This window comes from Triturus cristatus, chromosome 3_1 (genome assembly GCF_964204655.1).
Source record: "Triturus cristatus chromosome 3_1, aTriCri1.1, whole genome shotgun sequence".
Lineage (NCBI taxonomy): Eukaryota > Metazoa > Chordata > Amphibia > Caudata > Salamandridae > Triturus > Triturus cristatus.
This window is the reverse complement of record NC_140583.1, coordinates 462,053,794-462,077,972: the sequence shown is the minus strand read 5'-3', so window position 1 is coordinate 462,077,972 and position 24,179 is coordinate 462,053,794. Positions and strand designations below refer to the sequence as shown.

Below are 24,179 nucleotides of genomic sequence, written 5' to 3'. Positions count from 1 at the left end.
AAAAATACAGTTTTTTTTTTACTGTGCAGAAAGTGTTAATGTTAATGTAAATAATATTGATTTCTTGAATATCATATATTATCTATTTTTTTATTAGTGTATTATTTTCCGTTATACATATTTTTAAATTTGTATTTTTGGAATTGTTTTAGTTTGCGACATTTTTATGGTTTAATTTTGAATTTATTTTAGTATTTATAATTTATGTTATGGGTTGTTGGATTCTTAGGTGAGTAGGGTGGGAAGTGTTCCGTATTTGGTTTATTTTAAAGACATTGATTAATGAATTATGTAAAGTATTATTTCATTAATGTTATTAATTTTGCTTTATATTTATCTTTATTTTTTATCATATTTTGTATTAAGGAGCAGCGCACATGGCCCATCACTTGTACTGAAACACCCTTACATAGAAAATAATGGAAGTAGGGACCACAGAGGATGTAATGTTTTTTTTTTTTTTTTTTTTTTTTTAAAACCTTTATTTCGGTAAATGCACAATACACAGCGTCTGCCTACAACCCCTCGGGGCCGGCCGCTATGACATTGTAGAACATAGAACAATAATGTCAGGATAAGAAAAGGTTTAATTTTATGATTTTGTCGAGTACAATGTAGTGAACTACGAAAGGAGTCGAAGCTAACATTGACCAGGAGAGACATAACCGTTCACGGAGCTCCCAGAAGGAGGCGTTATATAGGAAAGCGTTTGCAAGGAAACAGGTGGCCACCATCCGGGAAGTAAGAGCAAACACTATACCACAGAATGATAGAACACGTATAAACTCCCAACTAACACTGAACCCCGACGAAACAAAGAAACATAAAAGAAAAAGAAACCGAAGAAGAAGAGAGAAAGAAAGAGAAAGAGGGCCATAGAGACAAAGAAAAGACATAGAACACATCCCATCCCCCCACCCTGCATACCAGCGGAAGGCCACGGCCCACCCCCCCCCAATAGGCATGCCTGTCGCCCCAAATGAACCCCAAGTAGGAAGAGAGTCCGGAGAGTGGGAAAGAACCTCCCAGTCTCCGACTCCCAGAGAAGGCAGGAGGAGGAAATTTTACATACTCCCGGTCACCACAGCCCCATAAGCATCCCCCACCCTGAATATCATCAGCACAACTGAAGTAGCAAGCAAAGCAGCAGGTGGGGAGACTCCATTCCAAATGTGCAAATAAATCAGATAATTAGCAGTCCCGTCCTAGTACCCGCCCGCCAATACGTACAGCAAACTAAAGGGAATCGCCCAGCCCTGGCCCGATCCTAAGTGGCCCCACAGATCCACCCCCGCAATCAACAATAGCAAATTACACACATGCGGCACAGCAAATACATGGACAAATATTCTAGTCCGGGTCATGCCAGGCGGTCAGGCAGGATCATCAAGGGAGACAACATCAGCCCTGGCCAGAACGCGGAGACCCCACCAAGCATGGCCACCGCTGGGAGTGTACCTCAGGCAGAACAAAGGAGCAAGATGGCCGCTCCCGGCATAGAAGACGCAGAGGGAGAGGAAGCGAGAGTTCCCAATCATAAACCATCACCACAGCGATAGTAACCAACACAGTTTTCCCCACAGAACGGCACACACTCCGGCGTTGTTGAGGAAGCCGTGGCAACACTTGCAGAGGCAGAGTCTCAGCTTGTAAAGTGGAAGGGAGCTTTGTATCTGCAACTTTGTCATTAAGAGAACACTCGACACTGTAGCCAGGGAGAGGACGTTCCACAGTATCCCCCTGTCGCCACATTGTATCCACCTCGAAGGGAATGAGAGGCATTGGGGGGTCAGACAACCGCAGTAGTTCCCTGGATGGCATAGCAGCATCGATCTTCCGCTCCAGTTCTCGAGTGTGTTGGCACCATGTCGCCCTCAAGTCTTCCAGGGCTAGAAGGATATCACCATAGGTCAGGTCTGCTCCTCGCTTCCGCATGTCGGCAGTATGTAAAGGCGCCACCAGGACACCCTCCAGCTCGACAGTAGGCAGGGAAGCGCGCGTCAGGGGTATGGAGGCTTCCGTCTTTCCGGCGAGGTAGACCGGCACCGCCACCATTTTGGCAGTTAGCCCACAGCGGAGGGGTGAGGGCGACTCCATAGGGCGGAGGAATAGTAGTTAAGGCAAGAAAAGTTACCGCTCGCTATACGGGGCTCACTCGATGGGAGAGCCCTCGGCTGTATTGCAATGCAGGTGGTGGGCGCTCTAAAACGGATACCGCTCTGACCGCTGGTAGCAGGACAAAGGAAGGTTCGCCAGCCCAGGCCCAATCCTACAGGAATTCTCTCCGTCGCGAAGAAGGCTCCGCCAAGCCGCCCACTCCACATCCGGTCACATTTCCCCAGGCGCCGGTCCAGCCCCAGGTCGTCTCACCGTACGTGATAAGCGGTGTCCGGTGACGGTGGTCGGGCCAGGGTGCGTGGGCAAGGTCCGAAGTCGGCAAACTCTATGAATCCTCGACCAAAAAAGCCGGCGGGGACATCGGAGGAATGCGGAAAGTATCAGCGCATTCGTGGTTACATTTGCTCGCACCGTAGGCAGGATTAAAGATCAGGATGTCATATAAACAGCAGACGGGCTGCGGAGCCGGGAGCTCAGACGTCCTGTCCGTCCGCCATCTTGGCTCCTCCCCCGGATGTAATGTTAATATACATTACATTATTTAAGCTATTCAAAAATATAAATTATTTAATTTTGCGTAAAATATTCATTTTATTTGTAAATATGTTAATAACTTTTTAAAATATATTTTGATACACTTTTTTAATTTTAGAAATTAATGTAATTTATATTAAACATAATCTAATTACTTTAAATTATTTACATGCCTCACTTTTAATATGTTTTAATAAATTAGAAGAAAACATATATATTTTACTTTTGGTGGGATTCATTTAGCCTCGGGGAAAATAATTTTATTTTAATTTAATATATTCAAAATAATTGCATTTTTAATTTGAAATTAAGTTGTTGATGCTGTAACATGTTAGCATAATATGCTACATTTAAAATAAATATATAAATAAATAAAAGTTAATATTTAAGATACAACTATTTTTCCTAAATATTTTTTTTAAGTTTACACTTTCTCTTTACTTCACATACGGGTATCTTTGGCCTGATTGCAGGGGTACCTATCAAGTGTGTGGAATGTTTACAGGTGTAAAGTCACTACTAGTAGCAACTTTACAGTAGTATTTGATGTTTGAACGGACTCCATCCCATTCAGGGAGTGGAGACCATCAAGTCTGCGCTTTTGAGTAACTTTACACTCATTAATGGGGAATAGTCAACAGTAGTAAAGATACTCAAACGTGTAAGGGAAAACATACTTGTAGTAAACATACACATGTAGATTTACCTTTCTGAATAGACCCTTAGTATCCACATTTAAAAGTTGAACCGGTCTGTTGTATTTGTTTTTGGTTCCCGTTTCTCGCAATGTCTGCAAAATTCTCAATTTTTCATGGGCCACAATAAACAATGCTAATATGTGTGGGGATAAAATGTCTATATACTCTTTAGAAAAAAAACTGTTGTTAGCCCATCAGAACCAGCAGGTATTTTCCTGGGCATAACTTTAATCACTTGGGATAATTTGCCCAAGTGATTAGTTGCCCTAATATTTCGCGGTCTTCGTTCTCAAGCCATGCCAGCGTCACGTTTTCCAGATATTCTTATACTGTGCCATTGTCATGAATGACTTGCAGGTTAATAATGCAGGAGTATCGATTATCAATTCACTATCTTAGGAATCAATTATGACCACATCCTGTGAGGCCCTGAATAGTTCCAGAATGTTTGACAAGGTTCTCCCTGGTCTCTCATCCTCACTGTATTTCCTGGCTATTACAAACTTCCCCTAAAATGTTATCTCTTATTCAGCTTCATACCAGAAATGTTCTAATTTGCTTGAAGTTCTTCAAGGATTGTGTCATTGGGGGGAGGCTGCATGTAATTGTTTAAGTCATGGAAATCTGATTCGAGTCTGTTTAGACTGCTACATTGATTTAAGTATTCCTGATTGCATGGTAGCACATAGGGCGAGATGCATTGAAAAAATGTTTAGCGATTCCCTAATTGCGAATCTTTGCGATTCACAATTAGGGAATCGCAAAACGGCATGCATGAAAGTGTGCAGTACACTTTCTGCAATTCCTAAGGGGTGGCAAATGAACTACCTCATGAATATTAATGAGGTAGGTCACAATTTGCGACCCCCTAGGAATCACAAAAATCACAGGGTGGTGGCCTGCTGAGATTAGCAGACTACCATGTCTGTTATTGCTTTTAAAACGACCAATATATTTTTTTGTAAAGCAGCCCGTTTTCCTTAAAGGAAAACGAGATGCTTTACAAAAAGAAAAATGAAAAGTTTTCTTTTAATTTTTTAAGAGCAGGCAGTGGCCCGTGGGACCACTGCCCGCTCTTAAAAATGCTTTTACAAACATTCACAACGGGGAAGGGGTCCCTTGCAGACCCCTTCGCATTTGCGAATGTCTTACCACCTACTTGAAGTAGGTGGTAATATGCAAATGTTTTGCAACCGCATTCACGATCACAAAACATACACGCATACCATTAGGATTCGCTATTTGGAAGGGACGCCCTAAACATGCCTCCTTGAACATATCTCTACTTTCTACTGTGCTTTCGTTTATCTTGAAATATTATGCTATTTTTACCCAGATTTCGGTTTATATATCATGTCAAGTCGTGCCTCTGTGGGGAAGTGCCACATCCTAGCATGTGTTATCTTTGAGAGAAATGAAAATTGCAGAAGCACAGGTGAATCATCTGAGAGTGTATGTGAAAGAGGTTTACAGTCTCTGATAATGGATATATGTCACATGTGGCAAGCTAATAATAATCTTGGAAGCAGGCCCATGCACTCATAAATCAAACATTAGGGCCAGATCTAGAGTTTGGCGGATAATACTCCGTCTGTCACGGTGGTGGAGAACAGAATGTCTTCCACCATGATTTAGACTACCATATTTAGTAAATTATGTGGTAGCCACTGCATTGTGTCCTGTGTTAATTTGAGACATTCCCAACCTCCATCTCAGTGTTCCTAGACGCATGGTCTGTTGAAGTTTTGAATTTTTTTTATTGCATTCTTAATTAATTGGTTTGCTGTTTGAGGGTCTGTGAAGATGTGGGTGGTATTATTCCAATTAATTCTTAAGGAGGTTCGGTACAGTATGGCGTATGTTAGACTTTTCTTAACTGCAGTGAAGGGCCGAGGGCCTCCTGTACTGCCACAGTAAAATCTGGGTACCAGATATGGTAAATCTTTAATAGTGCAGGTCTCTGTTTTTTACCCGACAGTCTTAGAGCCAAGTTCCTGACTTCATATTTGAGTAAGACGTGCAATGATTTGGTTATGTTTGAGCCCAGGGACCAGCCTCGGGGGCCAGTAATCTGTGGTCTCTATCCACAACAAACCTCTGCAACAAGCTTTCCCTTCCAAAGAATTCTGTGAGCAGAGCTTTACTAAAGTTCTCCATCTATACGATTGAAACTGTTGCTTGAACACTATTGTGATATTTTTCGAGCTAATTCTCTATTTATCTAGCAATTTTACGTCTGCAATCTTCTCACCCTTGCTTTTATAGAATTCCTCTACATCTGAGAATCTCCTCTCAGTCAGTTCTATTCTGACTGCTTGTCTGTCCAGTCTTTCAGACGAGAGATCCATTCTCACAGTAAGAAAGCCTCTTTTTCCAACTATACTATGTAAGCTGCTTCTCATTTCTCTTGAGATATCTTTGGCATCACATTTGTTAAACTCATTGTTGGTATCTGCCGTAATCTTCTCATGTGAGTTACTGTCTTTGTCCCACACCTCTGGGATCAAAAGATAGTTTCATTTGTATCCGATCTGCATTCCCCAAGGGGGATTCGGTTGACTCCGTTCCAGGGCGCATCAAGCAATGTTGCTCCCAGGATTAGTAAGTGGTCCTGTTAGATTGGCAGTCCCAGGCTTCTAATACCATCAGATGCGTGCTACAACGCAGCAATCAATACTTCACTTAGATGCATAGATGTTCGATTTCATTATTTCAATGTCTATAGGGAAAAAACTATGTTTTCTGTTTGAGGTGAATGTATCCTTTTCTGTCAGCGATGCTACACACAGCTTTGGGTTGACCAATGTTTTAAGCACTCATGCATCAGCAAACAATTATTACATGCTGTCTTCTGAATATGAATTGTGTATTATCAGCTAATTCTCAGCATTAGCGACTTTATGCTTGAGTAGGCGGTGGTATTGCTGTTCAGTAAGAGTTACCCTCCGTCTTCTTCTTTTGAAAATGCCTTGTTCGGAGAGATTCTCTGTCTGCATTTTAAGATGGATGCTGTCTGCTTTAGTGGTGCCAAGGGCTGGGCTTTCATGCTGGATGGGCTGTTCGACAGCCGTGGCTTCCAGGACCCCTCGGTCTCTTCACTGCTGCAGAACCAACCTCACTCTACAGCCCAGGAACTAACCGTCAATATGTCTGCCCCGTTTGTTTCGTCCCAGGCCTATCCTCGCCGGTCCCTGACTGACACTGTCCAACTTCAAAAGGGGACCCCATGTGACCAATACAAAGGAGGTACTCAGCTCAGGTCCCCATGCCTCTCCTCCACTCCCGAGAGGGCCTCCTATTCTCCATAGATGCAGAATGGTCTTCTGGGCAGCGGATGCCCACCAACAGCAGGCCCACTTCCCAGTTCCTCACAGCGGTGGTTGTTTCTGCTGCATATTTCTTCTAGCTTTTGAGCATCGACAGGTGTCTGCATTGCACTTATGTGTCTCGATTGTGGCGCATGTTGATTGAGGATTATGGAGGTTATTATTGAAGCGGTTCAGACAGCTTCATTAGATGATGGCCATCTTTGTGGACCGCTAGCTACTCCTCCCAGAGGGACACATTGGGCTTAAGCATAGCTTGATTGGAGCCAATGTACTATCTAATTCAGTATTCAATTGGGGAAAGAGCTGATAATAATTAACAAAGCCTCCATTCAGTGACTGGACAGAATGTAAGCAATAAAAAAAAGAAGCATTAGCAATGCAAATAGGTCTGGCTTATGAATGAAAGTGCCTTTACTGTCATTGATGGTGGATTTAGGCCCCAAGTCGTTATATATGCATTCTGTCACTGATCTTTACACTCTTGCACCCATTCATACATGCACTCTCATTTTTGCATTCACCCTCTGACACAGCCGCAACAAAACACACACAAACATAAAAACATTTGCAAAATACATTTAAAAAACAAAGTAGAAAAAAGATAACATGCTGCCATCTAAACATGATGGGAATATGCCTGCAATAAAAAGCTAAACATAACAGCGGTTGCCCATCTTTCAAAGGTATTGTAAATAGTCTATTATTGTTTCACAGTTGAAGCATAGCCGCCACATTTAGAACCAACGTATTGGCAATCTTGGATTGGTAAAATAATGATACACTATTGACAACAGTATTCCAGAATTTTTACAGAAAGTGGCCATGTGGGATGCGGCACACCACAGATTAAATGAAAAGCTAGCAAGTAACACGTTAGTACTGCCTGGAGATCTGTATTACCTCTTAGAAAACATTAAAGGACTGGCCAAACAGTCCTTTCCAGATGGATGGACACACCTGATCAGAAAATGCCATCAGTCACAGTGCAAGAAAGTCAATGATTGATGTGGACTGAACCAGTATCCCTGCAATTCGTTGTCCTAGACCAATGACCAAACAGAGCTGACCCAACAAACCTCTTAGTATTATAGTGCAAATATTTTCCCCATGAGGTGTGTCAGAGGTAGTAATCAACACCACAATTATTCCCTACAAAGGTAATGTGTGCAATTTCATCAAACAAAATGCCTAACTGTAGGCTATAATACAGAGTAATAATCTACCCTGAAATGCCTATTGACTTCAACATATGCTTTTCACGATCGATATGTAAGGCCTACTGCCTTTATCGTAACTTTTTATTATAAATAACCACACCTACATCCATGATCATAGGCTTGCCACCATAACCAATATCAACAAGGCAAAACTTGCAATGCAAGCACTCTTTTTAGTGGAAGCACACAAATTTGTCTCAATCGAATTGTATGTAATCAAGGGAACCAACATATGGGTGGTGCTTAAGCCCCTATCTGAGAATAATTCTGAAAGCTCTTTTTGGCTGGTCACATAAGCTCAGATGACAGTTGCACTGTCATGCCAGACTTAAAAATCCATTTAGATTAGAGTAGTCCTGAGCCTTCAAACACAAAACTGCACTCTGAAGTTGAAAGTTAATGACTACACTCCTTCAATCTATGCTGCTGTCAGAGAAACACCCTAAATTATCTAGTAATCTAAGATACTTTAATAACATCACAATGTCATGTGTGTGCCCCTGAATGTTCAAGCTTAGTCATATTGCTGCATGCTCAGTCATGTTAAGGCAGCCGGATAACTAAACAAAATGATCAAAGCTGCATGGAGGGCACACATTTTGATTTGTGGAAACACACAACTTCTGCCCAATCAAAACATGTACTCCTAGCTACCAACATGTGGGTGGAGCCAAACCCCGTCTCCTGGTAGTGTTCCTTAAAGCCCTTTTTTAGGTTAATCAAATGTCTACTGACAGCAGCGCTGTCAATACAGGCTTAAAATGACATTCTGAGTCAACCGAGATGCAAATCCTGGTATGTGTTTTTTTCACATCTGATCCACTTAAAGGAGTCGTAGATAAAATGCTAATAAAGAAGTGTAGACCTACATAGGCAGACCACATCAAGGGAGCAGCAAACAGGGATCAGTGAGGCCTCCCAGTGCTAGAACAGTCTACAGTTCACCTAGACTACCTACCGAACAGCCAGGTATTCAAGGCCTTATGGAAAGAAAGTTTGTTGGTTGGGTAGCTGACGCAGTTCAAGGAGAAGTATGTTCCAAAGTTTGGGGGCCAGATGTGAGAAAGAGCGGCCACCCCAACGAGATCTATTGAACTTCGAGCACTGCTCGTCTATCCGCCCAAGGTGCATCGCCAGTCGGTCTGACTTCATGGCAAATCCTGCAATGTTATTTTCTCCACTTGCAAATCCTGTTTGGCAGCTCCTCGCAGAAGAGGTATCTGGCCTCTTCGAGCCCTCGTCGGATACAGCCTGCAGATTCATTCCACTGGAGAACTACGACTTCCAAAAAGACTGAGGCCCATATTTATCAATGTTTTGCATTGCCCTTGCTGCCACGCAAAGAGGTGCAAGGACGACGCAAAACCTAAGTGAGATTTATCTAGCCAAGCAAGGAAACCTTGCGTAGCCCTGAATGGCTTGATAAATCTAGTATAGTGCAAGGCAGCGCAAATCGCTGCCTTGCATTACTCTGCCCCAGGGAGGCGTTCCAAAGGTGGTGTGTGGGTGTTTCCATGCATCCACCCATGGATGTTGCTACATTCCCAGTTTTACCATTAGTGGTAGACCTAGGACTACATCAAAACGCTATGCCTCCCCAGATAAGGCGTAACAAGGAGAAATGTCTTTATTTCTCCTGGTTTCTTCCTCTTACTATGTGTGCTGCATTATGCAGCACACATACAAAAAGGAAAATGCCTCTCATGATTGTTTTTGCGCAGGAAGATGTCCCTACAACGCAAGACTCTTTACTTCATGACATATGGGTACCTGCCTTGGCGCTAGACAGCAAAATGTTAGCCAGCACTAGGAAATTAAAGGAATGCACCTTATAATGGTAAATACTGCGCTTTCACGCAGCGCAGCAATGTGGCTCATTGCGCTGAGTGAAAGAATGATAAATATGGCCCTAATACCAAACAAAGGATTCTTCCCCGAGACTTCAGCCATTCCTGTAATACTAACTGAATAGCTAAAAATTCTTTCTCAATGAAAGTATGCTTTATTTGATGATTAATCAAAATATCAAAAATAAAATATGTCATCAAAATATTGTGGTAAAAATATCTAGATCAAGAATATCATAAAGGTAAGTTTATATGGGTATGCAATGGTTTACTATGTTTAACTCCACATACATGACAATATACATCTCTTCAAGGTGCTTCGATGTGGAGTTAAGAATAGTAAATCTATTCTTACCTATTTGCAGTTACCTTTTCGATAGTCTTGTCCTCAATATTTTTTATGAGATATTTTGGGCACAAAATATTTTTATCTTCTATATTCTATTAGACAACTCTTTATTTCTGTCAGAATGACCGTGTGAGAAAAGGAAGCGCCTGAATATAGTAACCCTGTGGTTGCTGTGTTTGTGACATTACAGAATATGTGGAGCGTCTGTCGCTATGAAGAAGAGATATTCTGGTTATGGATGTTGCAAAAAAGGCAGTAATAAACTGGTCCTAAGGCTTTGAATGCATTTTCCGCTTCTGCATATCAACAAAAGGAGGCTGATATCTTTAATAAACAAGTGATGGGATAAACAAGTGTATAGAAACCCCCGATAAGGCGCTTGTAAACATTTTTAATCTCAAACATTTTGTACTCATTTCATAGTAGGCGGACATCCATAAGTAATCCTGCAGGTAAATTATGAACCCCAAAAACTTAGTTGTTTTTATGTGCCAGCAGGGAAACTATGAACCCCAAAAAGTCAAGTGTTTTTGTGAAATGTACTCTTTTCTGCCATGAACTGCAGTTCTATACAACACAATTGTACCAGCACTGTACTTACATGTTATACGTGATTTCTGTCAGTGGGAAAAACAAGGATATCATTTCAATATACTATTGTGAGTTAGCCCAAACAGCCAGTAAGGGCATTATTGATAAAGGTTTGAAAACTGCAGGGGCATCAGAGAGCCCGAAGTGCATTAGGATGTTTTCAAAAAATCCAAAATGCCATCATCCGCTCACCCCTTTGTCTTACTCTGATCAGATGATAGGATTACAGTAATTGAAGCTTAGTAATTCAAGTAATGCTTTATTAGCATTCGAGAAATACACCCCAAAATGTTTTTTATATTAATAAAATATAAAACTGTACACTGATCAAAAGCTGTAATGCGTTTGTTGCATAATACAATCAAATTCATGTCCACACACACCTGTGCAATGGACTTACAAGCTTTCATTCCATAAGTATGCCTGATAATGGTACAAATGCAGAACCCAGCAGTAGTTACTTTTCGTAGATACCAAAACAGACATTAAAGAAGAGTACTCCCAGATTTATTATGACCTATAATTCAGGAGCCAGATTTTCAACAAACACTGCCATACTTTGTGAAGTCATACCATAATTGACAATTCAATTGCTAATCCTCGCTTTTACACCTACCACAGGTCAAAGTACCCTAGGGATTCCTTGGCAAGAAGTTATGTGGAAAACCCCACAAATTCTAGGTGGTTAAAAGCCCAACGCAGTTTAAATAAAATACAAGAATTTGCGTGGAAAAATTGCAATGGTGTTGATTTATACGAAGTGCCTACTTCCGAAACAAAATGTAAGATAAGATGACCCTTTCATGCAAATCAAATCACACTGAGGAACATATTTACTAAGGTTTCACACAGTGCAGGGCAGCAAGCAAAGTTGCTGCGTTGCATGAAATGGAGAGAGCAGAAATGTGCCATATCTACTAAGATATGGCGCACTTCTGCTCCCTCGTATGCTGCCTAGTCCCAACTTCAGGCACTCTTTCGCCTTGCTGCAAGGCTGCTTGCGAGAGCAGGATTATTTTTGTACATGAAGGGGGTATATTCCAGCACAAAAACAATCATTAAAGGCATTTTCCTTTTTAGGTCGAGCCTAGGCAGTGCGCGGTCTTTCAACATGCTGTAGTCTGTGGGCTTAAGCCCCCCCATAGGCTTGTGATTGGCTTGTTCCTTTGTCACTCTTGTAACCTTTGTTTCTAGCATGCATTTTTCATGCCTCCTTTTGTGTTTATTCCTCCCCGAGTGCAGCAACCCAGTAAAATCTCCTTCCACTGGTTCTCTTTATTAAGTGTTTGTGAAACTTATTTTTTTTGTGCTTGCAGCCGCGCCGCAGCGGCACCGATGACTTGCTCTGTCCGTTAGCTTTACTTTGCTGCACTATTTTAAAATGTTTTTCTTTTTGAGCTGCCCGTGGAACAAAGCTGAGGTCGCTGAGATTTCTAGCTGCACACTTGTTCTCTCGCAACTTTGTTTCCAGCCGCCACGACAACCGATGTGTAGACATCACCACATGCCTGCACCAAATTGATCTGGGAGGCTTTGCGCACCACTAGAGTCCCATGTCTCCCTCTCCCTCCTCGTCTTGGGAACAACATTCCTTGGTCTGTGGCACTGATCCCAGTGAGCACGGTAGTGTCAATGGCTCCTCCTGCCATGGAGAATTGGGGCTCAGAGCGGAGATTGAGGCAAGCTGCTCCCGTGCTCATGGTAGCTAGGTCACTGGTGAACAGACCACTCTGACCCGGGCCTTTTGGAACGTCTGAGCCCCATGCACAGCACCCCTCATGTGGATGAGTAAACCATCGCTTTTATTAGTCTGAGGAAATGCCAAGATGCATCGGCTTGTGCACAACTTGCAGGGTATAGTTATTGGACCCCTCACTCCCCACAGTGTATTCACTATTGTATGCACCATTTTTATATGGGCACTACAACTGTGTATTATGTCAAGATATTGAATGTGCTCTTACTAGTGTGATCACAACCTGCAGGATGTAGCATATACTCACAGTTGAGCTCTAACCTTCAGAGTACACTACGTACAATGTGATTACAATTTGGGTATGTACGCACTAGCAGTGTGTGCACACAGTGGATCTTCACGTGTGAGGACAAATTTTGTATATGTGCTATACGCATTTCATCTTGTTGCTTGTGTGCACAAGTACAATATATGTACTATAGGGGTGAAGGCAGCCTGTGCATACTTAATATCAGTGTGTGCACACCATGCGGGCATTCTCAATAACCAGCATGTTCGTTCTCAATCATCACAGTACATAAACTCACTACCAATGTTTAACAATCAGCAGTTTAAGTTCACTATCACATGCAGAAATTATCACACACCTATACCAGAATTCTTAACATTTGTTTCACCTTAGAATTGGGTGGCTAAACCTTTCTAAAGAGATGTGGTGATAGTTCATGAGGCAAACACACAAAGAAGAACGCAAACTCACATAGCTTACAGGATGGAAATGCGTGCTCATACAGCCAATGGTTTGTAGTGCAAGGCATCATCCTTTCCCCCTCTCTCTCTCTTACTCACTCTCCAACCTCTCTCTTGCTCTCTCACTCTCTCGTCCGCCACTTCCATATTCGCTCACTTCAGATTTTCCTGCATAATTTCTTTCCCGTGCCTTTTCATTCTTTCCGCTCCCCTATCTATCACCACTTGCATAAACTAACTATCCCTCTCGATCTTCCTATCCATCTATTCTGTGCAGTTCTCACCCTTATGTATTCACCATGTCACATAATTCATGTCACATAATTCCAGTACACAAATACGCTACACACCACACAATTCCACCCCACATAATTCCACAGCTAACAATTCCAAATTAAACCCACATAATTCCACTCTAAACCACATATATCCGCTCCAAACCAAAACATATAGGTAAAAACATTGGCATTTACAATGCCAATAGCTCTAACTCTTGCAAATGTGAGACCTATTGCATTGCAAATGTTTGTCCTATATGTGATGCGGAATGCATCACAAATAGAAAAGGAAGTAACGAGAAGAAATACAATTATTTGTCATTGTTACATCTGAGTCTGAGGAGAGCACAATTTTGGCATAATACCAGGTTTACTGACCTTAGTAGATTTGGGATTGCATTAAAATCTATGGGTGGATGCCTGGGAATGCCTCTACGACGCAAGGTAGCGATATACGCTGCTGTGTGTTACTTTTTTTAAAAAAACATTTTTTTATAAGGAGCTGCAAATTGGCCTTCTCGTGGCTTTCTAAATCTCTACTAACATTTTGTGTTTTGGCTGTGCCAAAAGAGTAGCATTGCCATAAGGCAAAATGTTAGTGAAGCTTCATCTGAATATGTACTGCAAAATTCATGTTTCAAACTATATATGGGAAGTACAATGTTTCTTGTGAAAAAGCAAATACTTGAACATATATGAGCAGAAAGAAACCGAGACATCTGGTTGTTAAACTTTTAGCAAATGTACATTACTAACGCTAAAAGGGCCTCTATGATTATGCAGAAAGTATAAAGCAAGGTTATCTATATAATGCTGTGAAGAAAACATGCGCCTCATTCTCTGGCAAAATTATTTTAATCTAAAAATATTACATGTTCTGCTAAAAACATTTTTTGTGAAATCTGCAAATTATGATAATTATGTGGTTAGGTTCATAATTATGTGGTAAACGCTGTAGCCACATTTTGAATCAGACCATAATGACAAGGGGGTATCAGATGCAATCACTTTCTGCTAGAATGTCAGGAAAGACTGTAACAAAGCATTGTTTTACACGTGGACAGTTCTTAGCAAAGCTTTCTACTGTGAACGAGACAGCAATCTGTCCTTGAAGTGGTCTAGTCTGGTCTAACAATGAATTTAGATTCTTTCTGTCGAGCTGCTTCTCACGTGGCAATTAGCAAACCCCACACTTAGGTGCCGATTCCGATCCGTTAAAAATATTCCCCGTACGAATCGTATCCGTATTTTTTTACGTACGAATCGTACAAGTCCCGTACAAACTGGCAAGTACGATTCGTATGTTAAAAAATCCATAAGAATCGCATTGGGAAAATTTCCCGACACGTCCTCGGGTCGGAAAAAGTGTCCGACACGTCCCCGGACATTTTTACGTCCGAATCGGGAAACTGAAGTCCAAGCGCGTAAGTACGATCCGTCCCGTCCGTCCGAATGCACAACCGTATGGAAAAAACACCGTACAGAGCGAACTCCCATAGCAACCATGGAGACGTCCAAACATGTGCCCGCTTATGCGCCGAACACCCCCCCAGCCCACCCCCCCCCCCCCCCCCCAAGTACGCGCCGTACCCCCAGGCCCCCCATGTACGCGCCATACCCCCACCCCACCCCGTAGGTACGGAGCGTACCCTCACCCCGTAGGTACAGTGCGTACCCCTTGTATGTACGGTGCGTACCCCCACCCCCGTATGTACGGTGCGTACCCCTCGTATGTACGGTGCGTACCCCCACCCCGTAGGTACGGTGCATACCCCCACCCCGTAGCTACGCGCTGGGGGTACGCACCGTACATACGGGGGTGGGGGTACGCACCGTACATACGAGGGGTACGCACCGTACATACGGGGGTGGGGGTACGCTCCGTACCTACAGGGTGGGGGTACGCACCGTACATACGAGGGGTACGCTCCGTACATATGGGGGGTGGGGGTATGCACCATACATACGAGGGGTACGCACCGTACATACGGGGGGTGGGGGTACACTCCGTACCTACACGGGGTGGGGGTACGCTCCGTACCTACGGGGTGGGGGTACGCTCCGTACCTACAGGGTGGGGTGGGGGTACGCACCGTACATACGGGGGGTGGGGGTACGCACCGTACATACGGGGGGTGGGGGTACGCACCGTACATATGGGGGTGGGTGTACGCACCATACATACGGGGGTGGGGGTACGGCATGGACATGGGGGGGTGCTGGGGTACGGCGCGGACATGGGGGGGGCTGGGGGTACGGTGCGGATGTGTAGGGATGGGGGTACGGTGCGTACCGGGCCCCCTTTTTGCCATGCATCGTGGCGTACTTAGCTTTTCTGGCACTTTTTGGGTCCCGTAAAAATATTGCAGTGCGAAGTGCTGTGGGTATGAATCGTACTTGCTGGTCCGTAAAACGCTGCCTGCGCGTACGCGGTGTCCTGGATCGGAATTGTGGGTATATTTTAGCCGGTCGGTGTTTTTACGATTCGTACGGAAATGGTGTTTCCGTACGAATCGTACTTGCATGTTTGTAAGGTATTTTTCCCGGGTACGAGTCGGACGGAGAAAACGCTCCGTGCGACGATTCGTACCCGTTTTTTCCAGGATCGGAATCGGCCCCTTAATGTCTGAACTCACATTATTGTCTGGGTTCTAACCCCAGAGCACATCCAAGGTCTGACAAAGCAGCATTTTAGAAACTATTACCTCAACAATTCTAAATAAAACCGATTACTTTCTGATAATTAGCTCACAAATGTAGATGAGAGCGCACAATACTTGCCACAATATTTTACAATTTTCTGCTAATTGAACTTCCCAACCCTTGCTTGGAAATCTTCTCACTTGATTTGTTTGTGGGGCTCACTGGGTACCAAAAAGGGCAAACTGGACCACCACCTAAAAGGGTTGGCCACTCCTGACTGGCAGGTACGTATTTAACTGCAACATACCCAAAACCTCTGTAGAAAGAGAAGATTGATAATTCTCTTACTTGTGTTTTGTCCCTAAATTGTATTGATTACGCAGAACCTCATCCCAAAGTGTCTATAAAGCATTTTCCACTGTTTTGGGGTTAAAGTAAAAGATTTGGTGGGGGAAACTGGTACTAAAGCTTGGGGCATTCTTTTCCACAGTAGGACATGTTTTATTATTGTGTGTTTGAGGAATCAAGAATTGAGCAATGACAAAATTGAATAATTTACTTTAAGAGGTTTCGAAATTACAAATATATGCAATTTTAAAAGTACAGTGTGGTTTTCCGCGTAACGACTGAGCAGATCACTATTACAGGCAGCATTTGAGATCACCATAGCATGACGAAACACGATGTAGACACTAGAACGTACATCTTAGGGATGTTCCTTTTCAAGTATCAATTTAGCCACCCCCGTTCCAAGCATGTATATGGCACGTCTGCTGAATGTCCAATAGAGAGCTCTGTATCACATTCATATGTATTTGTAGAGTTATAGATTCCCTTTACACTTTATGCTATGGTATACATGTTAAACATATGTTATTCTTACATTATTAAGAAAAGTGAAGACAGGCTGCTTCCAGTTACTCGGCTTTGGCATTTTCCTTTGCTTTGACGAAAAACTCTGGCCTGTGGACACATCTGTACGCCAGGCACTGCGGAAGGAGTCCGTACAGGATGTTTATCGAGAGAAAGACCAGTTTCGCCTCCTGCGGGACTCTGTAGATGTAGGGCGTTCTTGCATGAAGAGAGGCACCGATGTGGGAGAACTGAGCCTGTGCACAGGAACACAAAATGACGTCAGCACAAAGTGCATCTTATACTGACAACATAATAACAGCTGCAGTGTTTGGTCATACATTTTAAATGGACATATGTCCGTAATCCTCGCCATTCCACATGCTAGATGCTCCCCATGTTCTGTATGACAGCAATTTAAATTGTGAAATGTCTTTCTGAATACATCATTATCATAATTTATTAGCTACTTGGACAGATACTAGGGCAGAGGTCTTCAAACTTTCGGATGCCGAGACCCCCCTGTCAACATTTTGAGGTGTAAGGACACCCTCCTGACAAAAATTTCTAAACTTGTAGGCAGGGCTACTGGAATTATGAGGCAGGTGAGGACCAAATTACGTGACAGGCTTGACTAAATTGTGTGGGAAGAAAATGTAAATGATGTTATGTGATGCTGCGTATTTTGGGATAGCATTGCTTCATTATTTTGAAATTAATTTTTTACACACAGTAACACTGAGGAAAGATTTTACCCTATCAGTACCTGTTTATAACCAAAATACAGCAATTAACATCAGAAAGATTTCTAGTCAACCTTTATGAAGGGCGTTCCACTCCGCAGGAATACGTGCTGCCACATTAGAAGCTCACCTGGCCCAGGCCGGGAGCAGCAGGGGTCCCTTAAAACCCTGGCGGTCTTGTGCAGAGTTACGCAGTTTACCCATGCCACTTTCCTCTCACCCCCTCCCTTCCATCCCTCTCTTCTCTCCCAACCCCGGATCCCTCTCTCACTTTGCAGGCCATTTTCTTTCACCCCTTTTTACAACTTCTGAACTCTCCCCATTCAACCTCTCACTTCACCTTTAATCACCTCTTGCCATTCTGTCTTTTCACTGCCCTCATCTCTAACAGTCTCTCGCATTTATCTCATGGCCTCTCTGGCCCCTCACCTCCCGTGCCCCTCACCACGTCTCATTCACCTTGTCTCTCCATTCAAATTTTTGTCTATTGAATCTGACACCTCTCCAGTCCCCCCATTCATCTTTCACATCTCCCCTTTCTTCTAACAGAAGCCCTCACCTTTGGTTCATACTCACTTCTTGCGTGTCCACACTTCTCTTCGGCAATTCACATTTCTCCTCATCCCTGACCTCTTCAATCAAATTCTCTCACTCCCTTGCTGTCCTCTCTCATCCTCTCATCTCTCCTCACCAAGCATACAGGTCGGACCCGTATGCTCCTCTCGGCCTTTGCCACTCTGCTTATTGTTCCCTAATTCAAGAGGGCATGAGCTGTCTGTCTCGCTGTTTTGGTGTAGGCCGTGCAGTTATGGAACTTGCACCCTTCTTTGCTTCGCTCCACCAAGAATCTATTATCCTTTAGGAAGATATAAAAACCTTTCTCTATGCTCTGTAAGTTACCCCATTTGGCAGGTTCTCCTTCTCCTTCTGTGTGTTTCTCATTTGCCTTCAGGTAGCAAATGGTTATTAGCCCCAGGACACCTTTTTGTAACAGTAGTGCACTACAAATGTAAATAACAATAATAGGCAGAAGCAGGGGAGCCACTAGACCAGAACTTTGGGGGGGCTAAAACTCCCCAGCCAGGGCTGGCCCTAACACTGGTTGCACACGGTGTAATAGTCTTTTTTGGTGCCCCACCCCCGTTTCCTTCTTTTCCATGAATTCCCTCACTACCACTTACTAACTTCTGACAAACATTTCATTTTTTAATAGCGCTACTCATAGTTTACTCACACTCATTTCTGTGATCTGCATGGTACATATTCTTTGTAGCAGGCACATTAACCCTCTGCACTGTGTGGGTGGCAAGAGTGCCCATGTGAGTGCATTGTGAGCGATGCAACAGTGTGAGAGTAGGGTGAGAGGAGTGACTGTAAGGTGAGTGAGGTGGCCGTACGAATTTGGGTGCGGATGCAAGTTCAGAATGGGACGAATAATAATACTGGAGCTTGTATAGCGCAAACAGCTACCTCAGCAACAGAGGTGTCCCGGCGCTCTAGCAGCAAGCATTGCGTGCAGGAAGGTTTAGCACTGGAGCCAGGCCGAGTCAAGACTAAAGAGCCATGTCTTCAGCGCTTTTCTGAATAGAATGAATGTATGATTACTGATGGGCTTGTTTGAGTGAGATTGCAGACTGAGCAGTGAGGGGGACAGGTGAGTGAAGTGTCACATGAGTGCAGGTTGAGTAGTGTGCTCGTGTGACTGCAGGGTGAGGTATAGGGTGAACAGCGCAAGTGCATTGTGAGTGCAGAGTGATCACTGAGAGTGCATGGTGAACGGGTGAATGTGTGAGTGCATGGTGATCAGTGTGAGTGCATTGTGATCGCTGAGAGTGCAGGGTGAACGTGAAATTGAAGGGTGTGAATGAGGAGTGAGTTGTCTGAATGCAGGGTGCATTCCGATACACTTGAAGTAACTCAGCATGTTATTGACGGCGGCGCAGGGTTTAAGATCTAAGTTAAACTACTGCTATTATGGCATTAATCTGGGATAGAGGGTGGAGGGAATAAATAATGTGCTGATCCTGCAACAAACTTCCAGTCCTATGGTTAGGGTTGCCAGCAGATTATTTTGATGGCCCTGTCAGTACAAAAATAAGCAGTCACCTAAAGCTGTATTTTAAGCACTTATCTGTGCATAGAACAGCAAATATAAATAGAAAGCACTTTTAATTGTGTTCTAGGGCTGCCTCAATGATCCATGACTGATAATTAAAGAGAACAAAGACAGAAAAGTGACAAAATAAAGGAGTACATACTTTTTTATTTATAAGTCTATTTAGTGTGAAGAGGAGGCCTTTGCAGGCTCTTTAAACTTGGCAGGCATTTTTCTTTTGGCAACCCTACTTTATATTTCTTTTCATGAAATGCATTCTCACACTACTGCAGTAAATGTAAAATACAAATGTAAGGAATAGGCAGAGTGGGGACCCAGGGGGTACTGGAACCAGGAAAAAACACTAAGCCTCTGTAACCAGTTTAAAAAGGCATGTCAATATGCAAATGGTGTTTTAAAGACCTGCGAAAAACTCACACGGGCGTGCCAGAGATAAGACTACAGACACTGCCCAGCTGAGCCCCCAGCATCTCGAGTTGCACTGCAGCAGCCCAGGCTGAGACACAGGATGGGGGAAAAGGGGGGGGGGGCTGAAGCCCGTGGGCCTCAGAAGTGTGACTGGGAATGCGCGACCCCCTTTCTATCACTCCATGGCCCCCCTGGGGGTCGCGCCCCACAGTTTGAAGACCCCTGGCCTACTGTCTTGACTTAAATCGGCGATTCTTAAAGGTTAACGGAATAAATAATCATGATCTTATTAAAGACAAGGAGGCAGTATTATCCTGCCCTACCTTCCCAATGAAGTAGTGAAAGGTATTGTGTAGGGGGCTAATAGAGAATGTTTTCTCTTCTTAATAGAGACATAGTAATAATTATAATACAGAAGAGGATGTACATTTTGCTAAACTTTGCTAAAAGTTAATATTAAAGGAAAGATGGTAAATGTGAATTTACTTTTTGATAGATAATTTAGAGAAGAATGGGGAGATCAATAAGAGAAAAAGGAATAATATAGAAGAGACAAACAAAAGAGGAAGAACATGGAAGACAACGATTTTCTATGGGACTAGAGCATCTAATTGATTGCGATGTGCTTTTGTTTTGGTTCTTTTAAGTGTTTCTGCTCAGAAGGAGTGAATAAAGGTTAATGCATAATGCTAGCCTCCTTGTCTTTAATAAAACCCCAATTCTTTATTCAGTTAACCTTTAAGAATTATCATCCTACACTTCTTAATTCTTCATTTTGTTTTCTAAAAATATATTGTTTTATTTATAGTTTACATTTTCATTTAATGACTGATTTCCACACAGGGCCAGTTCAAAAACTCTCTCTAAACTTTGGGTATAAATGATAAACGGTAACTGCCGTTGAAGTTGTCCTCAAGTGAGTTGTTACCAGAATATGTTGGTGCCATGTTTGACAGGTTACCTTGAGGAAAAATACCACAAAGAAAATATTTGCTCATAAAATTATTTCCGATTAACATGTTTCCTCATTTTTGAATGGTGGGGGTTAGGGCTCTCTAGGAGACACTTTTCTTCTGGATTGACAAAAATGGGGGCTCTGTATGCATACTATTTTCTTGAATAGGTGGGGGTTGTAGTTACATGGGGACACCTTTCTACTTGTTTGGCCGATGTTACGGCTGTCTATGGGACACTGTTCCTGTAGATTAGTGAGCTTTAAGGCTCGCTAGAAGTCACTTTTCTCTTGGGTTGAGTTAGATTAGGATTCTGTACAAGATACCATTCTTCTAGACTAGTAGGTGTAAGAGGTCTCTAGTAGGAATTAGGTGTCTGTGGGGAACACATCTGTACTGAGTTGGCAAATATTAGGGCTCTGTAGAAGGCACTGTTCTCCTCGATTTGTTAGGGTTAAGACACCACTCACCAGGATTGGGAGTGGATAGACCTTTCTAGAGGACACCCTTTTCCTGGATTGGTTGGGTTTAGGGCTCCATATGAGACACCCATCTCCTCGATTGATGGGGGGTAATGGCTCCTGAATAGGTGATGGTTAGGGTTCTCTAGGGAAACCTGTTCAGATTAATTGGAGGTGGGTAGGGCTACGAGTATTTTTCTGGAGTTTTGAGAGTGTTTGCTCTCCAGGCAACACTTTGTTCTTACATTAGTAGGGTTAGTTCCCTGCAGGAGATATGTTTCTATTGGGTTGGGAGAACGTAGGTCTCTGTAGGGAGACAACTTTATGCTTGACTGGTGGGGATTAGGTCCTTCCAAGGAACATCTTTCTACTGGATTGATATGTATTTGTTCTCTGTAGGGGATATGTATGTATTGGGTTGGCAGGGTTAGTTCTCTATAGGGCCACTTTTCACCTGGGTTGGTCAGTAGAGTTTATTTTTGCAATTCCCTAATTACCAGTGCATTACAAAATGGCCCGGATAAAATAATTATTTCAAGGTCATACTCTTGATAATATTTTTTGCATACCTGAGCCAGGCCTCCAGCATGTATAAGAGTTAAATCCGGCATCCAAGAACATCCTGGGAATAGCAGTCCGTACAGTGCAATGATGTAATAGGGAACAGAGTAAAACATATACACCAGCATCTGCTCTGACGACAGAAAAACACATTGTTATCGGGTTACCAGATACTATGAACCAGCCAAAGCCCTAGACCAACGTTATTAAAAAAAGAGAGAAGTACAGACTCCAGAATGACTTGTTTGTTTTTGAACGTCCTGCATTATAAGTTAGACAAGAGAATGAAGGCATCAATGGTGATCTCTTAACAACATAATTTGCCTAACCAAATATTTATGTTGTGAACGATTACATTCTTAATAGACCTGCATAAACCAGGATAAATAATGCTAAGTATTAATAGTTCGGTTGCATTTAATAGGCTATCTGGTAGCAATTAGAAGTTCAACTGAAACATCATGCACAGCTAAAAATAAGCATTAGCTTTAAATTAATGTCATAGTACATTAAAACACAGTCCTTGCTGATGGGTATTAGAAATGTTTACTTTATGTTGATGCAAAAGTAAGGCATGCCTAAGGAAAGAGATGTATTATTTTTTAATTTAAGGATGACACTACCTGGCCCAACAACAAAGAAAGTACAGCGTACACAAGTGTATGGGGTATTTATCAGTTTGTCAGACACCTTTAGTAATGTCTAGGATGTATCAGAGGAGACACTGTAAAGAATTCATTATGTAATTGTGAAAATCTCTGTGGCTTACCATCTCAGCTCCTACGTAAATTAGGAGCCTTTTTAGAGGACTCAAAAGGATATATATAGGCTATGTGCTATTTTAGTGTGGTTAAAGGATTCCAACGAAACAGAGTAATTAATAATATGTATTCAGTCATTAAGTAAACATTGCAGCTTAAAAGATTTATCTTCTTTGTAACACAAATCACAGACACAATCTACATATAAACCAGACAGCTGTATAATAAGAGGATGCTGCATTGTGCTCTTAGACAGTCCAAATCTATTCAGAAAATTCAGAGCCAGTGCCTGAGGAAAACCTTATTACAGTATTATTCCAGCTATCACAACACCTTCTTCCCTTCTTCCCCTAGGTCACAGAGTTCTGGAAAAGAGCTAGTGTGTTCACCTTTCTCACAGAATGTGCGTGAACAGGGAGACATGCTTCTATGGGAGACAGTTTGAGATATTTTCAGTTTCTTGAGCGTAAGAGTGAACATTTACATGTAAATGGCTCCAATAACAGCTGCTACAAAGTCCTAAAATAAGTCCACAAATACATCCCTTTACATGTGTTTTTATAATAAATGTAAGGTGTTCCTATCCTGTAAATACTATGTAGTCTATGATTTGTTTCTGTGTGTTTTAAAATATTTGCCTCGTTGTTCTGTCTGATGTACAATGTTACATATTTTAAAGTATGTTTTAACTAATTACCTTTGAATATAGTTGTTTGTGAGAATACAGACACACATTTTCTACAAACAGTAAACGTGTTTTATCATTTCTTTATGTTTAACAATAAAAATTATTCAGAAGCATTTTTATGGAGAAGCAACTTCTGATAAAAGGATGTAGAAGAAAGTCTTACTACCAACAGGAAGGCACATCTGTTCATTTTAAATATGAATTTTGTCTGGAAATAACTCTCTGAGCCTCTATAAGTTCTAATCTCATTCATTTAAAAGGATGACTAAAAACACAGACTACTAAAATGTTACTATTTTAATATTAAGGAGGTAGCAATTGACAAAGAGCTTGGATGATTTGAAGTACATGTGTAAAAAGTGGGTCCTGGGCATAGGTTTAACTATGTTTAGCCCTATAAAAATACATTATGCTCATCAATGACTAAAAACCCACCCTTACCCTTGCATCTTTCATGAGGGAGCTGGCCTGGATTAATCTCATAACAGTTCAATGCTCTTTTATTTCATTCAGCCTGTGCAATAGGAAAGGCTTATATCATCTAAGAGGGCCTTACTCGATCATCAATGTAGAATGTTAGCACTAT

At 42.4% G+C, this 24,179-nt stretch overlaps 1 protein-coding gene across 2 annotated transcripts in view; it reads right to left on the bottom strand.

The window, feature by feature from the left end:
* Nucleotides 1–24,179, bottom strand: part of TM6SF1 (transmembrane 6 superfamily member 1) — a 507,967-nt gene that overhangs the window by 26,954 nt on the left and 456,834 nt on the right. For both annotated transcript variants that reach the window (XM_085644277.1, XM_085644276.1), the window contains 2 exons: nt 22,153–22,272; nt 16,934–17,159 (listed from right to left, as the gene is read on the bottom strand). In XM_085644277.1, coding sequence (XP_085500403.1) covers nt 16,968–17,159; nt 22,153–22,272 — 312 coding nt within the window. In that variant the 3' untranslated portion in view covers nt 16,934–16,967. The remainder of the gene's footprint in view (nt 1–16,933; nt 17,160–22,152; nt 22,273–24,179) is intronic.